Source organism: Sapajus apella, unplaced genomic scaffold (genome assembly GCF_009761245.1).
Source record: "Sapajus apella isolate SASKATOON/1434 unplaced genomic scaffold, GSC_monkey_1.0 scaffold48, whole genome shotgun sequence".
Classification (NCBI taxonomy): Eukaryota; Metazoa; Chordata; class Mammalia; order Primates; family Cebidae; genus Sapajus; species Sapajus apella.
In genome coordinates this window covers 17,176,542-17,196,755 of record NW_022436988.1, presented here as the reverse complement: position 1 = coordinate 17,196,755, position 20,214 = coordinate 17,176,542, and the positions used below count along the sequence as shown (strand labels likewise).

The window sequence follows — 20,214 nt, the reverse complement described above, 5'->3', positions numbered from 1 at the left end:
AGCACATTTTGCTCTCATCAAAAACTTTTGAAAATAAATATAACTAATAGACTACATGTGGTATTTCTGGATAAAGAATGTGAGGTTACTGAGTTCAAGCCTCAAACTGTCCTGTCATTAACATCAAATCTGTAAGAGTTGTAAGGATATGATTCACTAAAATAATTCGGTCTTTTTCTGTTTTTCAACATTCACACTAATATTTCAATTTCAGCCATGAAACTTACGATTCTTCTTGACTGCTCTGAGTTCTGGGCTCCAAGTCCACATTCTTGAGGTGTTTCCCAGTTTACAAAATGGGGCACGACATGAGTTCCTAAGAAGATGCAAAATGCACAATTTCTGGAACGTTCTGACTTACTGATTTTTACCCAACTAAACAATCAAACAAAGAACAATTTAAAAAACCCACTCATACAATTTAAGAGGGACTTTGAAGCCCATGTAATTCTGCTGATAACCTCTGATAAGTAAATCGTAATATAGTAAAAAGGCTGTATGTCCAACAACATTAAGCCAACAGATGAGCCCATCAGTAAACAAGGGAGGACAGAGGCATTACTGATTTTGTTTTGGGGGTTCTCCCATTGCTCCTAAAGTAAGAAGAACACTGGCATTCAAAACACAGTATAGGCTCACGCCTGTAATCCCAGCACTTTGGGAGGCCGAGGCCGGTGGATCACAAGGTCAAGAGATCGAGACCATCCTGGCCAACATGGTGAAACTCCGTCTCTACTAAAAAATACAAAAATAAGCTGGGCATGGTGGTGCATGCCTGTAGTCCCAGCCACACGGGAGGCTGAGGCAGGAGAATTGCTTGAACCCGGGAGGCGGAAGTTGCAATGAGCCGAGATCAAGGACTATTAACAAGTTTCAAACTTGGTTTTTTTTTTTTTTTTTTCCTTTTTCTGCGGAGAATGGGGTTTTACTATGTTGCCCAGGCTGGTCTTGAACTCCTGGGCTCAAACTATCCTCCCACCTCTGCCTCCTTAAGTGTTGGGATTACAGGCATGAGACACTGTGCCTGGCCTGTTCACAAGTTTCGATAAATAGTGATAAATTTCAAAATTAAGAACAAGCTTTACAAATAAAAGACTGTTGGAAGCTATATGAAACTAAAGGTTAATAAAATGGTTTGTATTAATAAAACAAACGTAAGTTTCTACCTGGATCTTGACTATGCTTGAGTTTTCCAAGAGCACTTGCTAATGATGACACTTCACACTTATATGGAATCACAGTCAGAGATCTTCCATGTAGCATAAACAAATTTTCCCCATAATACCAGAGCTACAAAAAAAGTTATCCAAAACATAAGCAAATTTTTTTTCTCTTCTAAGATCTGATTCAATAAAGCTTTATCACTTATTGTATAAGCTCTCAGTATTAAAAAGAACAAGGTAAAGTCAAGCAACTTCCCAGAAGAATTTCATATGTAGAGCTTATTAAATAGGCTTATTTCTGCCCAAGTCTGAATGAAGCATAAAGAATATTTTCCACTCAGAAAATTGTAATCAACATATACATTTTAGAAACCTCAATTGTTTAAAATTAATGCTGTCACTATTATACATCTACTAACGTAATAATTACCAAGGCTATTATAACATGGGCAAACTTCTAATGCACTGAATTTAAAAACCAGAATTTAACACTTTATATCTTATGATTGTAAAAATAAGACAGGTATATGGAAAAAAAAAATCCTGAAGGAACAATGAAATAAAAAAATAAGTTTGCAATAATAATAAAATGATAAAGCAAATAAAATAATAAGTTATAAATTGATAGCTGCTGCTATGAGAGAAAAAGAAAAACAAAACAAAACAACAACAAAATAGTAAGTTGTAATAAGAAAGTTTGTGAGTTTATTTACAATAAAAAATTATGGGCTGGGCCGGGCGCGATGGCTCAAGCCTGTAATCCCAGCACTTTGGGAGGCCGAGGCAGGTGGATCACGAGGTCGAGAGATTGAGACCATCCTGGTCAACATGGTGAAACCCCGTCTCTACTACAAATACAAAAATTCAGCTGGGCATGGTGGCGCGTGCCTGTAATCCCAGCTACTCAGGAGGCTGAGGCAGGAGAATTGCCTGAACCTAGGAGGCGGAGGTTGCGGTGAGCCGAGATCGCGCCATTGCACTCCAGCCTGGGTAACAAGAGTGAAACTCTGTCTCAAAAAAAAAAAAAAAAAAAAAAAAAATTATGGGCTGGGCATGGTGGCTCACGCCTGTAATCCCAGCACTTTGGGCAGCCGAGGTGGGTGGATCATGAGGTCAGGAGATCGAGACCATACTGGCTAACATGGTGAAATCCATTCTCTACTAAAAATATAAAAAATATAAAAAATTAGCCAGGTATGGTGGCACGCGTGCCTGTAGTCCCAGCTACTTGGGAGGCTCAGGCAGGAGAATTGCTTGAACCCAGGAGGCAGAGGTTGCAGTGAGTGGAGATGGCACCACTGCACTCCAGCCTGGGCAACTGAGCGAGACTCTGTCTCAAAAAAAAAAAAATTGTGAATAGTTAATTTTGTTAAAATTACTTGTTCACATATAAATTATAATTAAATTATATGCTAAGAAACCTTGTCTCTTTATTCTCAAATTAGAATTACCAAAACATCCTGTTGCCTTGATTTATATTTTATTTGTATATGAATATTCATTCACAAAGTAACTAAAACTTACTGTGCACCTTGCTAAGCATTGAAAATACAAGAGAGAACAAAACACAAAAGGAACCCTGCCTCAGGAAGTTCACAGTCTGGTCAGCTTCACTTTTAATTCATTTAAGTATTTTAATATAATTTCATGGTAACAATTAACATATAATCTAAAAGATTAATGTATTAGAAAAAGTAACAGCTTGAGGCTGTGTAGTTCAAAACATGTAAGTAAAAAGACAAAACAAAAGAGCAGCTAAAAACAAAAGCTGTTTTGTTAAATAGTTAACTGTTCTGGCAATAATTTAGAATTTTGGGAGTGATAAACATAAGGAAGTGATTTTAACAATAACTAAACTAAACATAATCTCTCAGGCAAAAAAAAAATTTCTTAATTTAATCAATAACTGCCAAAAATATTGATCAATAGATTGATTGATTGAGATGGGATCACACTATGTTGCCCAGGCTGGAATGAAGCAGCTATACACGGGCACAATCATATAGCACTGTAGCCTTGAACTCCTGCCTCAACCTCCTCCGTAGCAGGGACTACAGACACACACCACCACACCTGGCTTGAAAAGCTGCCAAAATATTTAGGTCCAAAGAGACCTTACAGCATATTTATTAGGCACAAAAATAACTACATTTCTGAGGCAGAAAGATCACTTGAGCCCAAGAGTTCAAGACCAGCCTGGGCAACACAGTGAGGCCCCATCTCAAAACAAAACAAAACAAAACACAACAAAATAACGAAATCAGAGAAAGTACTCAAGTGAAACAACTTACTTGACCACTGGTCCCTTGTGGTAACTCTTTTGAAGTCTGTAGTGTTTGAAATTTTATGTTCCATACAGAGAGGCATTCTATAAAATAAGACATACAAATTCAGAAAAAGTCCCAGGTACAAACATGTAAGTTTTGCTTTAATTTAGTATACAAATGAGTTATGAATACAGTGATTGTCATATGAGCTGGAAGAAATGAGAGCTCTTGGTAAGAAACAGCCTGGGAAGGTGAGCCCTGAGGAAGGGAGGGCTTTATGAATCGGGAATAACAGTGAAAAACACCCAACAAAGAAAAGCCCAAGGCCAGATGGCTCCATTGGTAAATTCTACAAATTTAAAAATGAACACTAAATCTTCCCAAACTCTTTCAAAATACAAAAGAACAGGAAATAAATCCACTCAGGCTTTTGGTTACTCTGATACCAAAGCCAGACAAAAGACACCATACAAAAAAACTACAGTGCAATAACCCCGTGTATATAGATGCAAAACAAAAAATCCTCATCAAAATACCAACAAACCAAATCCAACGGCAAATATTAAGATCCATGACCAAAGTGGGATTTATTCCAGGGATGAAAGGGTAGTTCAACAAATGAAAACCAATCAGTGTAGTACATACATCAACAGAACAAAGGGTTAACCATATGATCACCTCAGTTGACACAAAGCATTGTACAAACTCCAACACTCTTTTATGACAAAATCTCAGAAAGCTAGGAAGAGGAAGGAACATCCTTAACATGATAAAGAGCATCTGTGAAAAACCCACAATTACCATCACTCAACAGTGAAAGACTAAAAGCTTTCCCCCTAAGATAAGGAAAAAGACAAGGGTCCTGCCCTGCCCTCTTCCCCACTGCTATTCTACACAACTATCATTACACTGAGTGGTTAAAGACTGAAAACTTCCTCCCTAAAATGAGGAACGACACAAGGAGGCTTATTTTTACCACTTCTATTCAAGTTCTAGTCAGAGTAACTAGGCAAGAAGAAAAACAAAAATCCAAATTTTGTTTGTTTTAAGACAGAGTCTCACTGTCGCCCAGGCTGAAGTGCAGTGGCATGATCTCAGCTCGCTGCAACCTCTGACTCCTGGGTTTAAGCGATTCTCCTGCCTCAGCCTCCCAAGTAGCTGGGATTACAGGTGCATGCCACCACACCCGGCCAATTTTTTTGTATTTTTAGCAGAGATGGGGTTTCACCATGACGACCAGGCTGGTCTCGAACTCCTAGCCTCAGATGATCCACCCGCCTCAGCTTCCCAAAGTGCAGAGGTTTACAGATGTGAGCTACCACACCTGGCGAAAATCCAAATTTAAATGGAGGTAAAACTAACTCTATTCACAGATGACATGATCCTGTATAGAGAAGATCCCAAACAATCCACAGGAAAAGATCAGCATTAATTCAGCAAAGTTGTAGGGTACAAGATCAACATACAAAAATCAGATGCTCCTATATACTAAAAATGAAAAGGAAATTAAGAAAAAAAATTCCATGTATATTAGCATCCAAAAAGAACAAAATACCTAGGAATAAATTTAACCAAGGAAGTGAAAGCATGTACACTGAAAGTTATAAAGCACTGCTGAATAAAACTAAGGAGGACATAAACAAATAGAGACATCCTGTGTTCATCAATTGGAAGATTTAATATTAATATGGCAATACTGCACAAAGCAACCTACAGGCTCAGTTCAATCTCTGTCAAAATTCCAACAGTCTTTTTTGCAGAAATGGAAAAGCCAACCTTTAAAATCACGTGGAATAATTGCAAGGGGCCTAAACAGCAAAAACAAACTTGAAAGGGAAGAACAAATTTAGAGAGCTCATGCTTCCTGATTTCCAAACTGACTATAAAGTTACAGTAATCAAAACGGTGTGGTACTGGCCCAGTGCAATAGACTGAAAGTCAGCTAGGGCCAACTGATTATTCAACAAATGTGTCAGGACCATTGAGGTGCTGGGACAACTGAAGAGCCACATGCAAAGGAATAAAATTAGTCCCTTATTTTACACCTTACACAAAAATAATTAAAAATGGATCAACAACCTAAATATAAGCTAAAACTGCCAGGTGTGGTGGCTCATGCCTGTAATCCCAGCACTTTAGGAGGCTGAGGTGGCTGGATCACAAGGTCAGGAGTTGGAGACAGCCTGACCAGCATGGTAAAACCCTGTCTCTACTAAAAATTCAAAAATTAGCTGGGTGTGCTGGCACATGCCTGTAATCCCAGCTACTCAGGAGGCTGAAGGAGGAGAATTGCTTGAACCCGGGAGGCAGAGGTTTCAGTGAGTCGAGATCACGCCACTGTACTCCAGCCTGGGTGACAGAGCAAGATTCTGTCTCAAAAAAAAAAAAAAAGAAAAAAAGGCCGGGCGCGGTGGCTCAAGCCTGTAATCCCAGCACTGTGGGAGGCCGAGGCGGGTGGATCACGAGGTCAAGAGATCGAGACCATCCTGGTCAACATGGTGAAACCCCGTCTCTACTAAAAATACATAAAATTAGCTGGGCATGGTGGCGCGTGCCTGTAATCCCAGTGACTCAGGAGGCTGAGGCAGGAGAATTGCCTGAACCCAGGAGGCGGAGGTTGCGGTGAGCCGAGATCGCGCCATTGCACTTCAGCCTGGGTAACAAGAGCAAAACTCCGTCTCAAAAAAATAAATAAATAAATAAATAAAAAAGAGCTAAACCACAACATTCTTTGAAGAAAATGTGGGGATAAGTCTTTATGACCTTAGATTTGGCCATGGATTCTTGGATGTGGCACCAAAAGCACAAGCAACAAAAGAAAAGCAAAAACTGGACTTCATGAAACTTAAAACTTTTATGCACCAGGGACATTATCAAGAAACTGAAGACAACTTATGGAATGGGAGAAAATATTTGTAAATTGTATGTCTGATAAGGGTCTAGTAACTAGAATGTATAAAGAATGCTTATAATTCAACAACAAAAAGACAAACAACCTAATTTAAAAATAGGCAAAGGACTCAAATAGACATTTCTCCAAAGACATATAAACAGCCAATGAGCATATGAAAAAATGTTCAACACCCTTAGTCATTAGGGAAATGCAAGTCAAAACCAAACTGAGGTACCACCTCACACCCACTAGGATAACCAGAATCCAAAATAAGGAAAATAGTCACGTGTGAGCAAGAATGTAGGAAAACTGGGAACCATTGTACAATGCTAGTGGGAATGTAAAATGGTTCGGCCACTGTGGAGTTTGGCAGTTCTTCGAAAAGGTAAACACAATCAATAACTAAAAGTGTATAACTAAAATGTCTGTAACGTGAAGAAATGACAAATGCCTGAGGTGATGGATACCCCATTTACTCTGATGTGATTATTATGCATTGCATGCTTGTATCAAAATATCTCAGGTACCCTTTAAATACATATAAATTATACCCATAAAAATTAAAAAATGAAAAGTTAAATGTAGAATTAACATACGACCCAGTAATTCCCCTTCTAGGTAGGTTATATCCCAAAGAACTAAAAACTGGTACACAAACAAATACACGCACACCAATGTTCATAGCATTATTCACAATAACCAAAAGGTGGAAATAGCTGAAATATCCAGGAATGGATGAACAGATAAACACACTGTGTTATATACATAAAATGGAATATTTTTATACCCTGAAAAGGAATGAAACACTCATACATGTAACAATGTAGATGAACCTCAAAAACATTTGGCTAGCCAGGCATGGCAGCTCATGCCTGTAATCCCAACACTTTGGGGAGGCTGAGGCAGGAGCATCTCATAGCAAGACCTTCATTGCTACTAAAAACTAAATACAAGGAAGCCAGACACAAAAATTATTGTATGATTTCATTTACACAAATATTCCTAATAGGTAAATCCGTAGAAGAATGGAGATTGGTGGTTGCCAGGGGTAGGGGGTGGAGGAGAATGAGGAGCAACTGCCTAATGGGTCCAGAGATTCCTTTTGACACGATGAAAACGTTTTAAAACTAGATAGAAGTTGGCCAGGTGCAGTGGCTCACGCTTGTAATTCCAGCACTTTGGGAGGCTGAGGTGGGTGGATCACACTTGAGGTTAGGAGTTCAAGACCAGCCTGACCATCACGGTGAAACACCATCTCTACTAAAAACAGAAAAAAAAAAAAAAAAGTAGCCAGGCGTGGTGGTGCATGCCTATAATCCCAGCTACCTGGGAGGCTGAGGCAGGAGAATCGCTTGAACCCAGGAGGTAGAGGTTGCAGTGAGCTGAGATCCTGTCATTGCACTCCAGCCTGGGCAACAAGAGTAAAACTCCATCTAAAAAAAACCACAAACTGGGCCGGGCGCGGTGGCTCAAGCCTGTAATCCCAGCACTTTGGGAGGCCGAGGCGGGTGGATCACGAGGTCAAGAGATCGAGACCATCCTGGTCAACATGGTGAAACCCCGTCTCTACTAAAAATACAAAAAATTAGCTGGGCATGGTGGCGCGTGCCTGTAATCCCAGCTGCTCAGGAGGCTGAGGCAGGAGAATTGCCTGAACCCAGGAGGCGGAGGTTGCGGTGAGCCGAGATCGTGCCATTGCACTCCAGCCTGGGTAACAAGAGTGAAACTCTGTCTAAAAAAAAAAAAAAAAAAAAACCCACAAACTATACAGAAGTGGTAGCTGCACAACAAAAGCCAGTGGATCGTTCACTTTAAAGTAGTTCATTTTTCTTCTACAAGGGCCTACCAAAAATTAAAAATAGATGAAAGTAAAAAATGAAAAAAGAAAGTAAAAAAGAGGATTAAAAACTTTTCAAAATAAAAGTTCATTTTATATTATGTGAATTTCATCTTAATTTAAAAAAACAGAATGTATGGTTCATGTATGGCAATAGGAGAGTGATGAAACACATTGTGGGGCAGCCATTCAGTGAAATTCAATGAAATAGTACGCAGCTATTAAAACAAGGAAGAGAAAAGAATAATATCATATGCAAAGATGTCTGAAAGATCTTGGGTAGGTGAATAAACAAGGTACACAAACAGTATGTATGGTGTGCTACCACGTGTGTTAAACGAGGGAAAAGCCCTTAAGCAGTAGTATTTGCTTGTATATGGACCAAAAAAAAAAAAAAAAACAAAAAACCGTGGAAAGAGACACAGGAAACTCTAGAGTAGCTAGTGGGGTTTTTTGGGCAGGGAAGTAAAGCAGGAATAACAAAGAGAGGAAGATGGGAGGAGAGAGAGGAGAGGCACAGCATAGCCAAGTGGTAAAGGGCCAGGACTTAAGAGTGGCAGGGGAAGTGGCCTAACAGAGTTAACCTGTTCCGGTTGAATCCCAGTTCTACTACTAATAATCATCCCTAAAAGAGGGTTGATAACTGTATTTCCTCCCATATGGTTGTTAGAGGAGTAAATGATACAAATAATGAGATAATCTTAGTAAAGTACCAGGCACACTGTTTAGTTATAACTAGGAGCTCCTGTTTCTTTTTTTCTTTGAAACAATCTCACTCTCTCGATTAGGCTGAATGGAGTGGTGCAATCTCGGCCTCCAGGGTTTGTGCATCAACATGCCCAGCTAACTTTTTGTATTTTCAGTAGAGACATGGGGTTTCACCATGTTGGCCAAGCTGGTCTCAAACTCGTGGCCTCAAGCAAACTGCCTGTCTTAGCCTCCCAAAGCGCTGGGATTAGAGGCGTGAGCCACCATGCCAGGCAGGAGCTCTTATCTTAATAATAAGCAGGAGAAACACAGAACAAAGTACACAGGTGAGGATGGGCATATCAAGTGTGTAGTCAATAGAGAGCCTCCCCTGAATAAAGCAGAGAGTTCTTGCTCAGAATTTGGGAGAAAACGTTGGAAAAGGTGGATGGGTCTAGACCATGAAGGGACTTATGCCAAATGATGGATTCCGAGTTTTCTAGTGAAGGCTGGGGTCTGCGATCCTCCACTGGCAAGGAGCAATCGTGTTCTTCATGACAGACTAAAAAGTCTGGAGGGGAGTTGGTGGGTAGGAAGGTGAGGTGGTGATGAGAATCCTATTCAGAAGTCACAGAGACTAAAGGCACACTATTAGGTCCCACATTTCAAAGTGTCCATGTCCAGTGGATTTCCATGCTGTGAAATGTTGCTAGGAATCCAATCCTCAAATGCAAGGCTTACTAATGTTTCAAATACCTGCAGGCTAGTATAAAGGAGTGTTTTTGAAAGATTAATCAGCCAGGCACGGTGGCTCATGCCTGTAATCCCAGCATTTTGGGAGGCTGAGGCAGGTGGATCATGAGGTCAGGAGTTCGAGACCAGTCTGGCCAACAGGGTGAAGCCCCATCTCTACTAAATATACAAAAACTAGCTGGGCGCGGTAGCTCACGCCTGTAGTCCCAGCTATTCAGGAGGCAGAGGTTGCAGTGGGCTGAGATTACACCACTGCACTCCAGCCCAGGCGAGAGAGTGAGACTGTGTCTCAAAAAAAAAAAAGATCAATGCAAAATAAAAATAAAAAGCCAATTCAAGATGAATTAGGAAAGTACAAAAAGAACTGAGTATGCTGATAAAGAGAATGAGCTAGGCTGGGAATAACGAAATGAAAAAGAAAAGGAAGACTAAAAGAGACACTGTGAAGGAAAAATACAAAGGCTTTCTTAATTAATTGGATTTCAGTTACCCTTAGAAGCTGCTAGTGGACTTCCCAGGACTGCGATGTGATCCTGATCCAGGACAGTGACTGCAACTCCATGTCGAGTGTTACCAGATACAACAGCCTTGAATAACAGTGATCTAACTAAGCTCTGATTTTTTTCTGGGTCAGTTGGACGTATTGGTATCAAGGTTTCATATATACAACCATCAGTGCCTATTGGAAACAAGCATTTGTTGGTGGTTATTGAAGAGCACTTCTGTATCTATTAAAGTGTACTAGGTTGTTTTTAAGATTTTACCAATTTGATAAAAGCCAACCAGAAAAATAAACAAGCCCATCACTGTGGTTTCTCTTAAAGAACACTATAAATTTAAACTGGGGAAAGGAGCATTATTAATAAAAATCTCAGTAAGAAATATAATAGTCAAGAAATACAAACTGTAAATACCTGCAATAACTTAAAATATTCAGAGGGAACTGCAAAGAATATAGATAATCTAGTCCCTAAAAGGATATATCCCTCATTAGAAACTAGCATCTGGTCTATACATTCTATTTCTTTGCTTGTTTGTTTTTTTGAGGCAGGGTCTCACTCTGTGGCCCAAGACTGTAGTGCAGTGGTGTGATCACAGCTCACTGTAGCCTCAACCTCCTGGGCTCAAGTGATCTATCTTTCCATCTCAGGCTCCCAAACAGCTGGGACTACAGGTGTACACACCTCATCCAGCTAATTAAAAAAAAATTTTTTTTTTTTAGAGATAGGGTCTCCAGCTCCTGGGCTCAAGCGATCCTCCTGCCTTGGTCTCCCAAAGTGCTAGGATTACAGGTGTGAGCCACTGTGCTCAGTCTGTTATAATTCTTCCTACCCAATCACCCTGAAGACCATATGAAATTGCTCTTTCTTGTGGGCCAACTGAATTTCGGCAGTTTCATGTGATTCTAGCTATTGCTACATAAAGATTTATATGACCCTTTGGTTTAGACTTCCTCACTTCAAAGTTCATTAAGCTAAATATTAAGTACATTCCAATAACCCCCGAGATATGAGAATGATAGAAGCCTTTTAAAAAACAGCCACTGCAAACATCTGTACATTGAAAAACTTCACAAAGATTTTTAGCTGTGATAATACGGAAATGTTTCCTAAATACTGCTCATTTATTTCTCCATCACCTTCTCAGAACAACTTCAAAAGCAACTGTGAAGCGTGGAGGGGAGAGGATACTACAAAGACTTTTTTTTTTCTTTTTTGCCCTAGAGGTCTAAGACTGGGATTATACTTTAGATCATTTCATACAGGTAGACTCTAAGGCATTACAGTCTGTAAAAAGCAAGTGGCATGGGCCAAAGCTGCTGTTAGTTTCCTTTTGCCCATCTGTCTCAGTCACTATTCAAAGAAGGGCACACTAAATTTAATGGCTGGAAAAAAGGAGCAGAGGGACCATTCAATGCCAAGCATAGACCATTTATGGTTCACTAATTACACTCTCCAAGAACCTGGGCCTTATCGCCTAAAAGGTGATTTCTCTTTTTCATTGGTATTAATATTGTTACTTACTGCTTACAGTACATTTTAAGGCATAAAATGTAGAGAAGCAATGTTTGAAAATGATGCTGTAAGGCCGGGCGCGGTGGCTCAAGCCTGTAATCCCAGCACTGTGGGAGGCCGAGGCGGGTGGATCACGAGGTCAAGAGATCGAGACCATCCTGGTCAACATGGTGAAACCCCGTCTCTACTAAAAATACAAAAAATCAGCTGGGCATGGTGGCGCGTGCCTGTAATCCCAGCGACTCAGGAGGCTGGGGCAGGAGAATTGCCTGAACCCAGGAGGCAGAGGTTGCGGTGAGCTGAGATCACGCCATTGCACTCCAGCCTGGGTAACAAGAGCGAAACTCCGTCTCAAAAAGAAAAAAAAAAAAAAAAAATGATGCTGTACCTAAAGTACTTCAGTAGGCCCTCAAAACACAGCATCACTGATCTAACACATGGCCAGACATGCAAAGTACAGAAAGTGAAGGCATGGGCCGGATGTGGTGGCTCACGCCTGTAATCGCAGCACTTTGGGAGGCCAAGGCAGGAGGATTACCTGAGGTCAGGAGTTCGAGACCAGCCTGGCCAACATGGTGAAACCCTGTCTATACTAAAAACACAAAAATGAGCTGGGCGCAGTGGTAGGCACCTGTAATTCCAGCTACTTGGGAGGCTGAGGCAGGAAAACTGTTTGAACTTGGGAGGCAGAGGTTGCAGTGAGCAGAGGTCATACCACTGGCACTACAGCCTCGGCAACAGAGCGAGAATGTCCCCCCAAAAAAGTGAAAGCATGAATGCTGTAAGAAAGCACAAAAAGGGCTGTAATGGAATGCTTCACAAAGTCTACAATTCAAAAACATACACTATCCTGTAATATTCCTCTATTTATAATCTCTGAAAGCTCAAAGAAAGAAAACTTACTTACTTAATGACATCAAAGAGATGAATTTTCTATCTACAGATGCTGTAAAACTCTCTATAACAGAGTTTTCATCTTGTCCAAATAAGAGTGTATATTTGCTTAAGACACGTGAGTTAAACATTTGTACGTAAGCAAAGTAATTGCCATGCTGCAAAAAAAAAAGAATTTATAAATATTTCCATTTCAACCAACTACCTTTACATTATGTTAAAACCAGTTGTTTCCCCATTCTAATTACATCAATGAGTACTTAAAAAACATCTTGTCCAATTAAATTTAAAATGTTGATTTTTTTTTTTTTTGTTTGTTGGTCTGTTTTGAGACAGGGTCTTGCTCTGTGTGGCCCAGGCTGGACTACAGTGGTGTGATCTTGGCTCACTGCAACCTCCACCTCCCAGGCTCAAGCAATCCTCCTGCCTCAGCCGCCCCAGTATCTGGGAATACAGGTGTGCACTACCACGCTCCACTATTTTTCTTTTTTTACTAGAGACGAGGTCACTACATCGAGCCTTAAATTTAAGAGGTTATTAAAAACCTAGAGATCTTCTGAGAGAATAATAAAGTCCCATTTTAGTTTAAAAATTTATGATTTTGAAATTTCACAGCTGGGCACAGTGGCTCACGCCTGTAATCCCAGGACTTCAAAAGGCCAAGGTGGGAGGATCCCTTGAGCCCAAGGAGTTTCGAGACCAGCATGGGCAACAGAGTGAGACCCTGTCTCTGCAAAACATAAAACATAAGCCAGGCATGGGTAGTGCATGCCTGGAGTCCCAGCTACTCAGCAAGCTGAGGGAGGAGGATCGCTTGAGCTAGGAGGTTGAGGCTGCAGTGAACCATGATGGCACCATTGCACTCAAGCCTGGGTGACACGGCAAGACCCTTTCTCTAAGTAAAATTTTTTAAAAAAGAAATTTCACAAATTGGGCCAGGAATTGAAGATATCACTTACTTTTTCAGTAATAAAAATTAAAACAGGATGCCTGAATACTATGAAAAACTTTGTCCATCTACAAAAGAAAAAAAAATTATAAGATGCAAAAATCACCAGCTGGGAGAAATGTTATCAGTCAAAGTTTAATCAGCTTTCACTAAATATTTTTTAGAATCAGAGAACACTTAATATGGTGTTTCAAAACATGTACCACACGGAGTATGCATTTGTTAAATGCAGCTCTGGATTAAATGCAGGTTGTTGACCTCCCCAGATGATAATATGAATTGTTAGGTTCTAAGAGGGGTGATGCAGTGCTCCCTAAACTTAAATTGACTCCCCATCCCATTTTTTTCATTTACTTTTGGGACTTGTGTTCTGAGGAAAACATTAAGATCTTATTATTCAAGTGACAGAGGAAACTGAGGCACAGAGAAATTATCAGCCCATAGTCAGTTTGTGGCAAAGTGGCAACTAGAACTCAAATCCTCCAAAGACTTCCCTCATAACAGTTGCTCACGCCTTAGAGGTATTCATCAAGTCAGTCTAACATATAACAAGTTATTGTCCACCTTGTAAGTATATGTGTTCACTCTGACTTTTGGAAAATTAGTTTCTACCAGGTGGACCTGGAAAGAACAAGTCAAATGAAGAGGAAATGTGATGAAATAAAGAAGATCGGAAAGATGTGAAATCACGAAATGCCCTTCTGTCCCCTGAAGTGTCACTTTTCCAGTTTTATTTCAGAATTTTAACACACATCAGGATTTCACTAACAAGATGCACTTTTAGCCAGGGGAAAAGGATGGGAGCTTGGTAGTCAGGGCAATATGACAGACAAAAAAAAAAAAAGATTCTGGTCTTTTGGGATAACCCATCTCATCCTCAAATAACTGAGTATCCAGTTCTGTCAAGACCTCATATGACTCCACAGTTTCTTCAATAATCATGTCCAGAAGCTTTTTAGAGTGTTATCTCAGTCAATGTTTTACAAGTAATTTTAAATTAGGTCATTTTTATTATGTTTATAACTAAAATACTTTTGAACAAGGCAAAAAACATTCAGTGCATTTTTATTTTGATAAATGTACTTATAAGTATTGGAACTTACTTAATCACTTCTTCATCGGAGATAACAGTTTCAATTTTCTGCTGGGGCTCTGCAAGCAAGGCCTCTAAACCACGAACAGCACCTTCCTTGAAGAGCACCAAGGGCTCTGTCCCTTGCACTGAAAGTATCCTATATACTTCAGCTGACAACTGGAAGAACATAAAAAATTTAATTTTTATTCTAAAACAACTTATACCTAATATAAGTAATATAAGGATATTTAGATAAGTCTTTTTTTTTTTTTTTTGAGACAGAGTTCTGCTCTGTCACCCATGGTGGAGTGCAGTGACACAATCTCGGCTCATCACAACCTCCGCCTCCCGGGTTCAAGGGATTCTCCTGCCTCAGCCTCCCAAGTAGCTGGGATTACAGGCGCACACAACCATGCCTGGCTGAATTTTGTATTTTTAGTAGAGAGGGGGGTTTCATCATGTTCTCAGGCTGATCTCGAACTCCTGACCTTGTGATCCGCCTGCTTCAGCATTCCAAAGTGCTGGGATTATAGGTGTGAGCCACTGCGCCTGGCCTAGAGAAGGCTTCTTGTTAAGTGACTGCTTTCTTTTCATTTTAATTTTGCTTTATAATTATCTATGGTTCCAAAATCTAACCTACAACATAAAATACATTTAGAAGTCTTAACTTTTTCTCTTATCCTCTCTACCCAGGCCCCTGCTTTAATCCATCAGTTCATTTTTGGTTTATCCATTTTGACTACTAGAACTTAGGCTAAAACCTGGGTTTCTTAAAACCGGAGAAGATACAAATAAGCCATTAATGCAAATGTACATGCAATTCTGGTGTTAGACAAGAATGGATGCCACAATTGTAACTACAGCCTGTAATTCCAGAAAAAGAAGTTAACACTATGTGTGAGGTAAAACAACAAACAAAAAAAAAACCCTAGTGAGAAAAATTCAGGATTGTGTTATTAATTTCAAGGCAAATGAAAAAACTGGAGCCAGGGAGCAGCATAGCTAGCTGGCTGAAAATTTCAAGGATCCAGGCAACAATTGCATTATATCTCAAGTAGACCGATTGTGAGCCACTTCTAAAATGTGCCAATTATATTTAGACATTTAGAACTGGAAAGAACTTTCAAGATTAACCTAGTTTAAGATCCTCATTTTATAAGTAAGAAAAAATGAATGTACTTTAGGTCATTAGTACAACATGTACAGCTAGTCATGTTTTTTATTTTATTTTTACTGTATTATGTGTCACTCTTAAAAATATACATGAAACTGAAGGGTCTATTCTACCTATTCTAAGAAAGGGCACAGGAAGTTCATTTGCTCTCACAAAAGACATATTCCAAACATCCAAACTTATGCAAATAAGTATAAATTTCTCATTCATGAATTATGTAAATCCTCATCTCCTTAACTCATGGAGACATGTTACTAAGATACACTGTAAGATAATTAGAATGAAAACCTGATTAGGACCTTATGCTTATTTTCTCAGTGGTATCAAAATAAATAACACATACTTTATTACGAATGATTCTATTTCACCAATAAGCTAAATAAATATGTTGGAAATTCAAAGACTTACTGTAGCTTTAAATACTTTATCCAGGTTTACATCTTCATTATTCCATATTCTTAAAACCTTAAATCAAAACATACTAGTTAAAAACTATCTTATTCTCCATTTACATATAATAAATACAAATAGTTAAGTCAACATTTATGTTGTATATATTATATAAAAGTTTTAAAACTCACCTTATTATCGTGTACAACAATATACTCCCCAGTTTGAAAGTTGCACACAGCTGGACATGTTATAATTTGACCTTGTTTCACTGACCAGCTCCCCAAAGGTTTCTGATCAGAAACCTAATGAAATTAAGATAAATACAATAGTCAAGAAGTCAATTTCAGACATTAAAAGCAATTAAATTTACAATTAATGAAAGAAACCATTAAAATGACAGCATTTAACAAATTTCCTGGCTGGGCACAGTGGCTCACGCCTGTAATCCCAGCACTTTGGGAGGCAGGCAGAGGCACGTGGATCACCTGAGGTCAGGGGTTGGAGTCCAGTCTGACCAATGTGGTGAACCCTGCCTCTACTAAAAATACAAAAATTAGCAGGGCATGGTGGCATACACCTGTAATCCCAGCTACACGGGAGGCTGAGGCAGGAGAACCGCTTGAACCCAGGAGGTGGAGGTTGCAGTGAGCTGAGATCACACCACTGCACTCCAGCCTGGGCAACAGAGTGAGACCCCATCTCAAAAAAAAAAAAAAAAAAAAAAAAAAATTCCTAAATGTCATTAAAATGACAGCATTTAGAAAATTTCCTAAAAAAATAAGTAGTCACAACAAATACTGTAGATTCCACTTACATGTGAAGTACTTAGGGTAGTCAAATAAAGATTGAAAGAATGGTGGTTGCCAGAAGCTGGGGCAGTGGGAAGTATACGCTTAAAAACAGTTAAGATAGGCCAGGCTTGGTGGCTCCCGCTGAAATCCCAGCACTTTGGGAGGCCAAGGCTGGCGGATCAACTGAGGTCAGGAGTTTGTGACCAGACTGACCAACATGGAGAAACCCCGTCTCTACTAAAAATACAAAATTAGCCAGGTGTGGTGGCGCATGCCTGTAATCACAGCTACTCGGGAGACTGAGGCAGGAGTATCGCTTGAACCCAGGAGGTGGAAGTTGGGGTAAGCCGAGATTGTGCCATTGCACTCAAGCCTGGGCAACAAGAGCAAAACTCCATAGCAAAAAAAACCAAGTTAATATAAAGACAGGCACAGTGGCTCACACCTTTAACTATAGCCTGCAATTCCAGAAAGAGGGTCTCCTTCTGTGGCCCAGGCTCGATTTTGGTGTGATCTCGGCTTACTGCAACATCCGCCTCCCAGGTTCAAGCGATTCTCGAGCCTCAGCCTCTCAAGTAGCTGGGATTACAAGTGCACACCATCATGTCTGGCTAATTTTTCTATTTTCAATTGACACAGGATTTCACCATGTTGGTCAGGCTGGTCTCGAACTCCTACATCAAGTGATCTGTCCACCTCGGCCTCCCAAAGTTCTGGGATTACAGGTGTGAGCCACTGCCCCTGGGCAAAACTTTAAAGGGGTAGTTAAAATGAAAATATAACAAAGTCCCTAAATAAGTAAACAACCCTTTGTTAAAAAACAATAGTATATTTAAAAAATTGATTCTATTATGCCTCTGAATAGAGGTATGGGAAATTAAGTAGGGACAGCCGGGGATCATGTCTATCCAATTCCAATCAGCCCCTGTATTTCTACGTAGGAGCTGCAAAACTGCAAATCTACTTGACAGCTCAAGTAAAATCCAACAGTCAGCAGAGTCAAAACACAACAGGGAGCTGCTGGAAACCTGTTCTCAAAACGTCAAAGCAGATAGATAGCTAACTTCTTTAAAACATGGAAAACTGTTCAGCAGACAAGATAAAAGTAACTGTTTTCTATGCGACCGCCAAGAGCAAGGTGAGAAAGTGTTCTCTGTCAGGCTTTAGGCATAAAAGGGGGCAGGGCTTGCAGATTTTCCCGGGACTCAACTCCAGGATTTACAGCGTAACCAGAGGTGCCAACAGACAAATCACTTGGAGTCAAGATTCTTACCAAGCTATCAAGAAAAGTCCCTCACCCTCTAAAACTGTCCCCCTCCCACCCAAGGAGAGGGGTGTGAAGTGTACAGACACAGGAGGGCTAAACCACTATTCCCAGTCTGTCAGTGTCATCCTCTCCCGCCCAACCAATCTCCCGCGGGCAGCTAAGATGTTAAAGACCCCAGGACGGAATCTTAGCAAGGCCATCTCCGTGAGTTCCGAAGCAAAAGCACAGGTTCTCTTTCTTTTTCGAGTCTAACCCACGTGCACCCAGAAGCTCTGCCCCTGCAACTCGGAAATACGCCTTTACAAGAAGGCAAGCATCCAGATTCTAGACCTCACTCAGCGTCCCCAACAGGACAAGCTGGCTCTCCGCTAAGCCCACTCCACGATCTCTTTCTGAAGCTGTGAGAAACTCAAGCTCGGGCTCTGCGCTCAGAAAGGGGCGAGAAGGCAGTTGGGGCGCTCCCGATCCTATCGCCTTCACCTTATACAGGATGACGGTCCTGCCGTTGTCTGTCACTAAGAACTGGTCTGTTTTGCTGCTCTGCTCCACGCCTAGGAGTCCTTCAGACCCGGCGCTCAGGACTGCCGAAGACAACGTGAATTCTTCCTCCAGCGATGCCATTTTGAGCAAACCTAGGGACGGCCGCGCTCCCTCCCGGCAGGCCTCGCGCTTTCTCTCGCGAGACTGAACGGACCGGAGGGGGCGGGTGTTTGCCAAACCAAGAACCCACTCTCGCAGCCTGCGACCTCTGGCGGGGGGAAGGAGCGAGCGCGACTGTGAATTCAGCCAGGTGGGCGGGGCCGGCTTGTGTCAGACTCCGCCTCCCAAGACCATGCCTCCTCGAGTCCCGGATGTGCTCCAGGAAGGGATGGGGCAGGCGCGGAAGTGTTGCTTATTGGTTCCTGAATCGGCTGCGTGCCTTTCTGGGTGGGGACTTGAGAGACTGCAGGATGGGTCTAGGGAGTGGTCGAATTTAAATAAACTAGGTTATTTTTCACTCTAAGGGCACTCCCTAGGAATTCTTCCCATGGCCTTGTGGAACCACGAGCCAAAGAAAAAAAATTTATCTCTGTAGGTAAACTCCCAATAACGTGCTGTTCCTACGTGAAATGCTTAATTCCTCTCCAGTTCCGAGTTCACTGACTCCCCTCCTCTTAGCCCCAGCGTGGAAAGTCTCTCCCCAGCTTACAGGAAATTCAAATTAGTTTGAGGAAGGTGAAGTTGAAGGTCCCTTGATTTTTGGCAAGGTTTTATTTCCGGGAGAAATCTGTTTTTAAGATAAAGCCTGGCAGATTCAATCAATAATGTTTTTTTAAAAAAATCAAAGATAAATTGTGGGCGGGGCGCAGTGGCTCACACCTATAATCCCAGCACTTTGGGAAGCTGAGGCAGGTGGATCACCTGAGGTCAGGAGTTCAAGACCAGCCTGACCAACATGGCAAAATCCCATCTCTACTAAAAATACAAAAATTAGCCGGGTGTGATGGCACACGCCTGTAGTCCCAGCTACTCAGGAGGCTGAAGCAGGAGAATCGCTTGAACCCGGGAGGCGGAGGTTGCAGTGAGCCGAGATCACACCACTGCACTCCAGCCTGGAGTGCGAGACTCCGTCTCAAAAAAAGAAAAAAAAAAAAAAGATAAATTGTGATGTTCTTAGGGAGAAACTATATGATAGGCAATTACTAAACAAATGTACCCTGTGTGACAAAGTGCCTCCAGAGCGCCATGTGTGTTGTTTCTCATTGCCACAACATGAAAACATGGGCAAAGGAGAATATCCAGCTGCTGTGAAGGAATCTGATACAGCCAGTTTTTATAAAGCTGCTGGGCGCTGTGGCTCACACCTGTAATCCCAGCACTTTGGGAGGCTGAGGTGGTCGGATCACCTGAGGTCAGGAGTTCAAGACCAGCCTGACTAATGTGATAAAATCCCATCTCTACTAAAAATACAAAAATTATCCGGGCGTAGCGGCGAACGCCCCTGCTCCCAGCTACTTGTGAGGCTGAGGCAGGAGAACCACTTAAACCTGGGAGGTGGAGATTGCAGTGAGCTGAG

The 20,214-nt window shown here is 41.1% G+C and overlaps 1 protein-coding gene across 4 annotated transcripts in view; it reads right to left on the bottom strand.

Moving 5' to 3' along the window:
* The window catches only part of NOL11 (nucleolar protein 11), a 45,878-nt gene extending 26,989 nt beyond the window's left edge, over positions 1-18,889 (bottom strand). For 3 of the 4 annotated variants that reach the window (XM_032241956.1, XM_032241955.1, XM_032241958.1), the window contains exons 1-10: positions 18,639-18,889; positions 16,289-16,402; positions 16,116-16,172; positions 14,562-14,710; positions 13,469-13,526; positions 12,523-12,667; positions 10,091-10,279; positions 3,455-3,531; positions 1,167-1,290; positions 228-316 (exon numbers count right to left, since the gene is read on the bottom strand). In XM_032241956.1, the coding sequence (XP_032097847.1) occupies positions 228-316; positions 1,167-1,290; positions 3,455-3,531; positions 10,091-10,279; positions 12,523-12,667; positions 13,469-13,526; positions 14,562-14,710; positions 16,116-16,172; positions 16,289-16,402; positions 18,639-18,779 (1,143 nt within the window). In that variant the 5' untranslated portion in view covers positions 18,780-18,889. The remainder of the gene's footprint in view (positions 1-227; positions 317-1,166; positions 1,291-3,454; positions 3,532-10,090; positions 10,280-12,522; positions 12,668-13,468; positions 13,527-14,561; positions 14,711-16,115; positions 16,173-16,288; positions 16,403-18,638) is intronic. The other variant, XM_032241957.1, reaches the window with a different exon arrangement.
* Between the last annotated feature and the right edge of the window lie 1,325 nt (positions 18,890-20,214).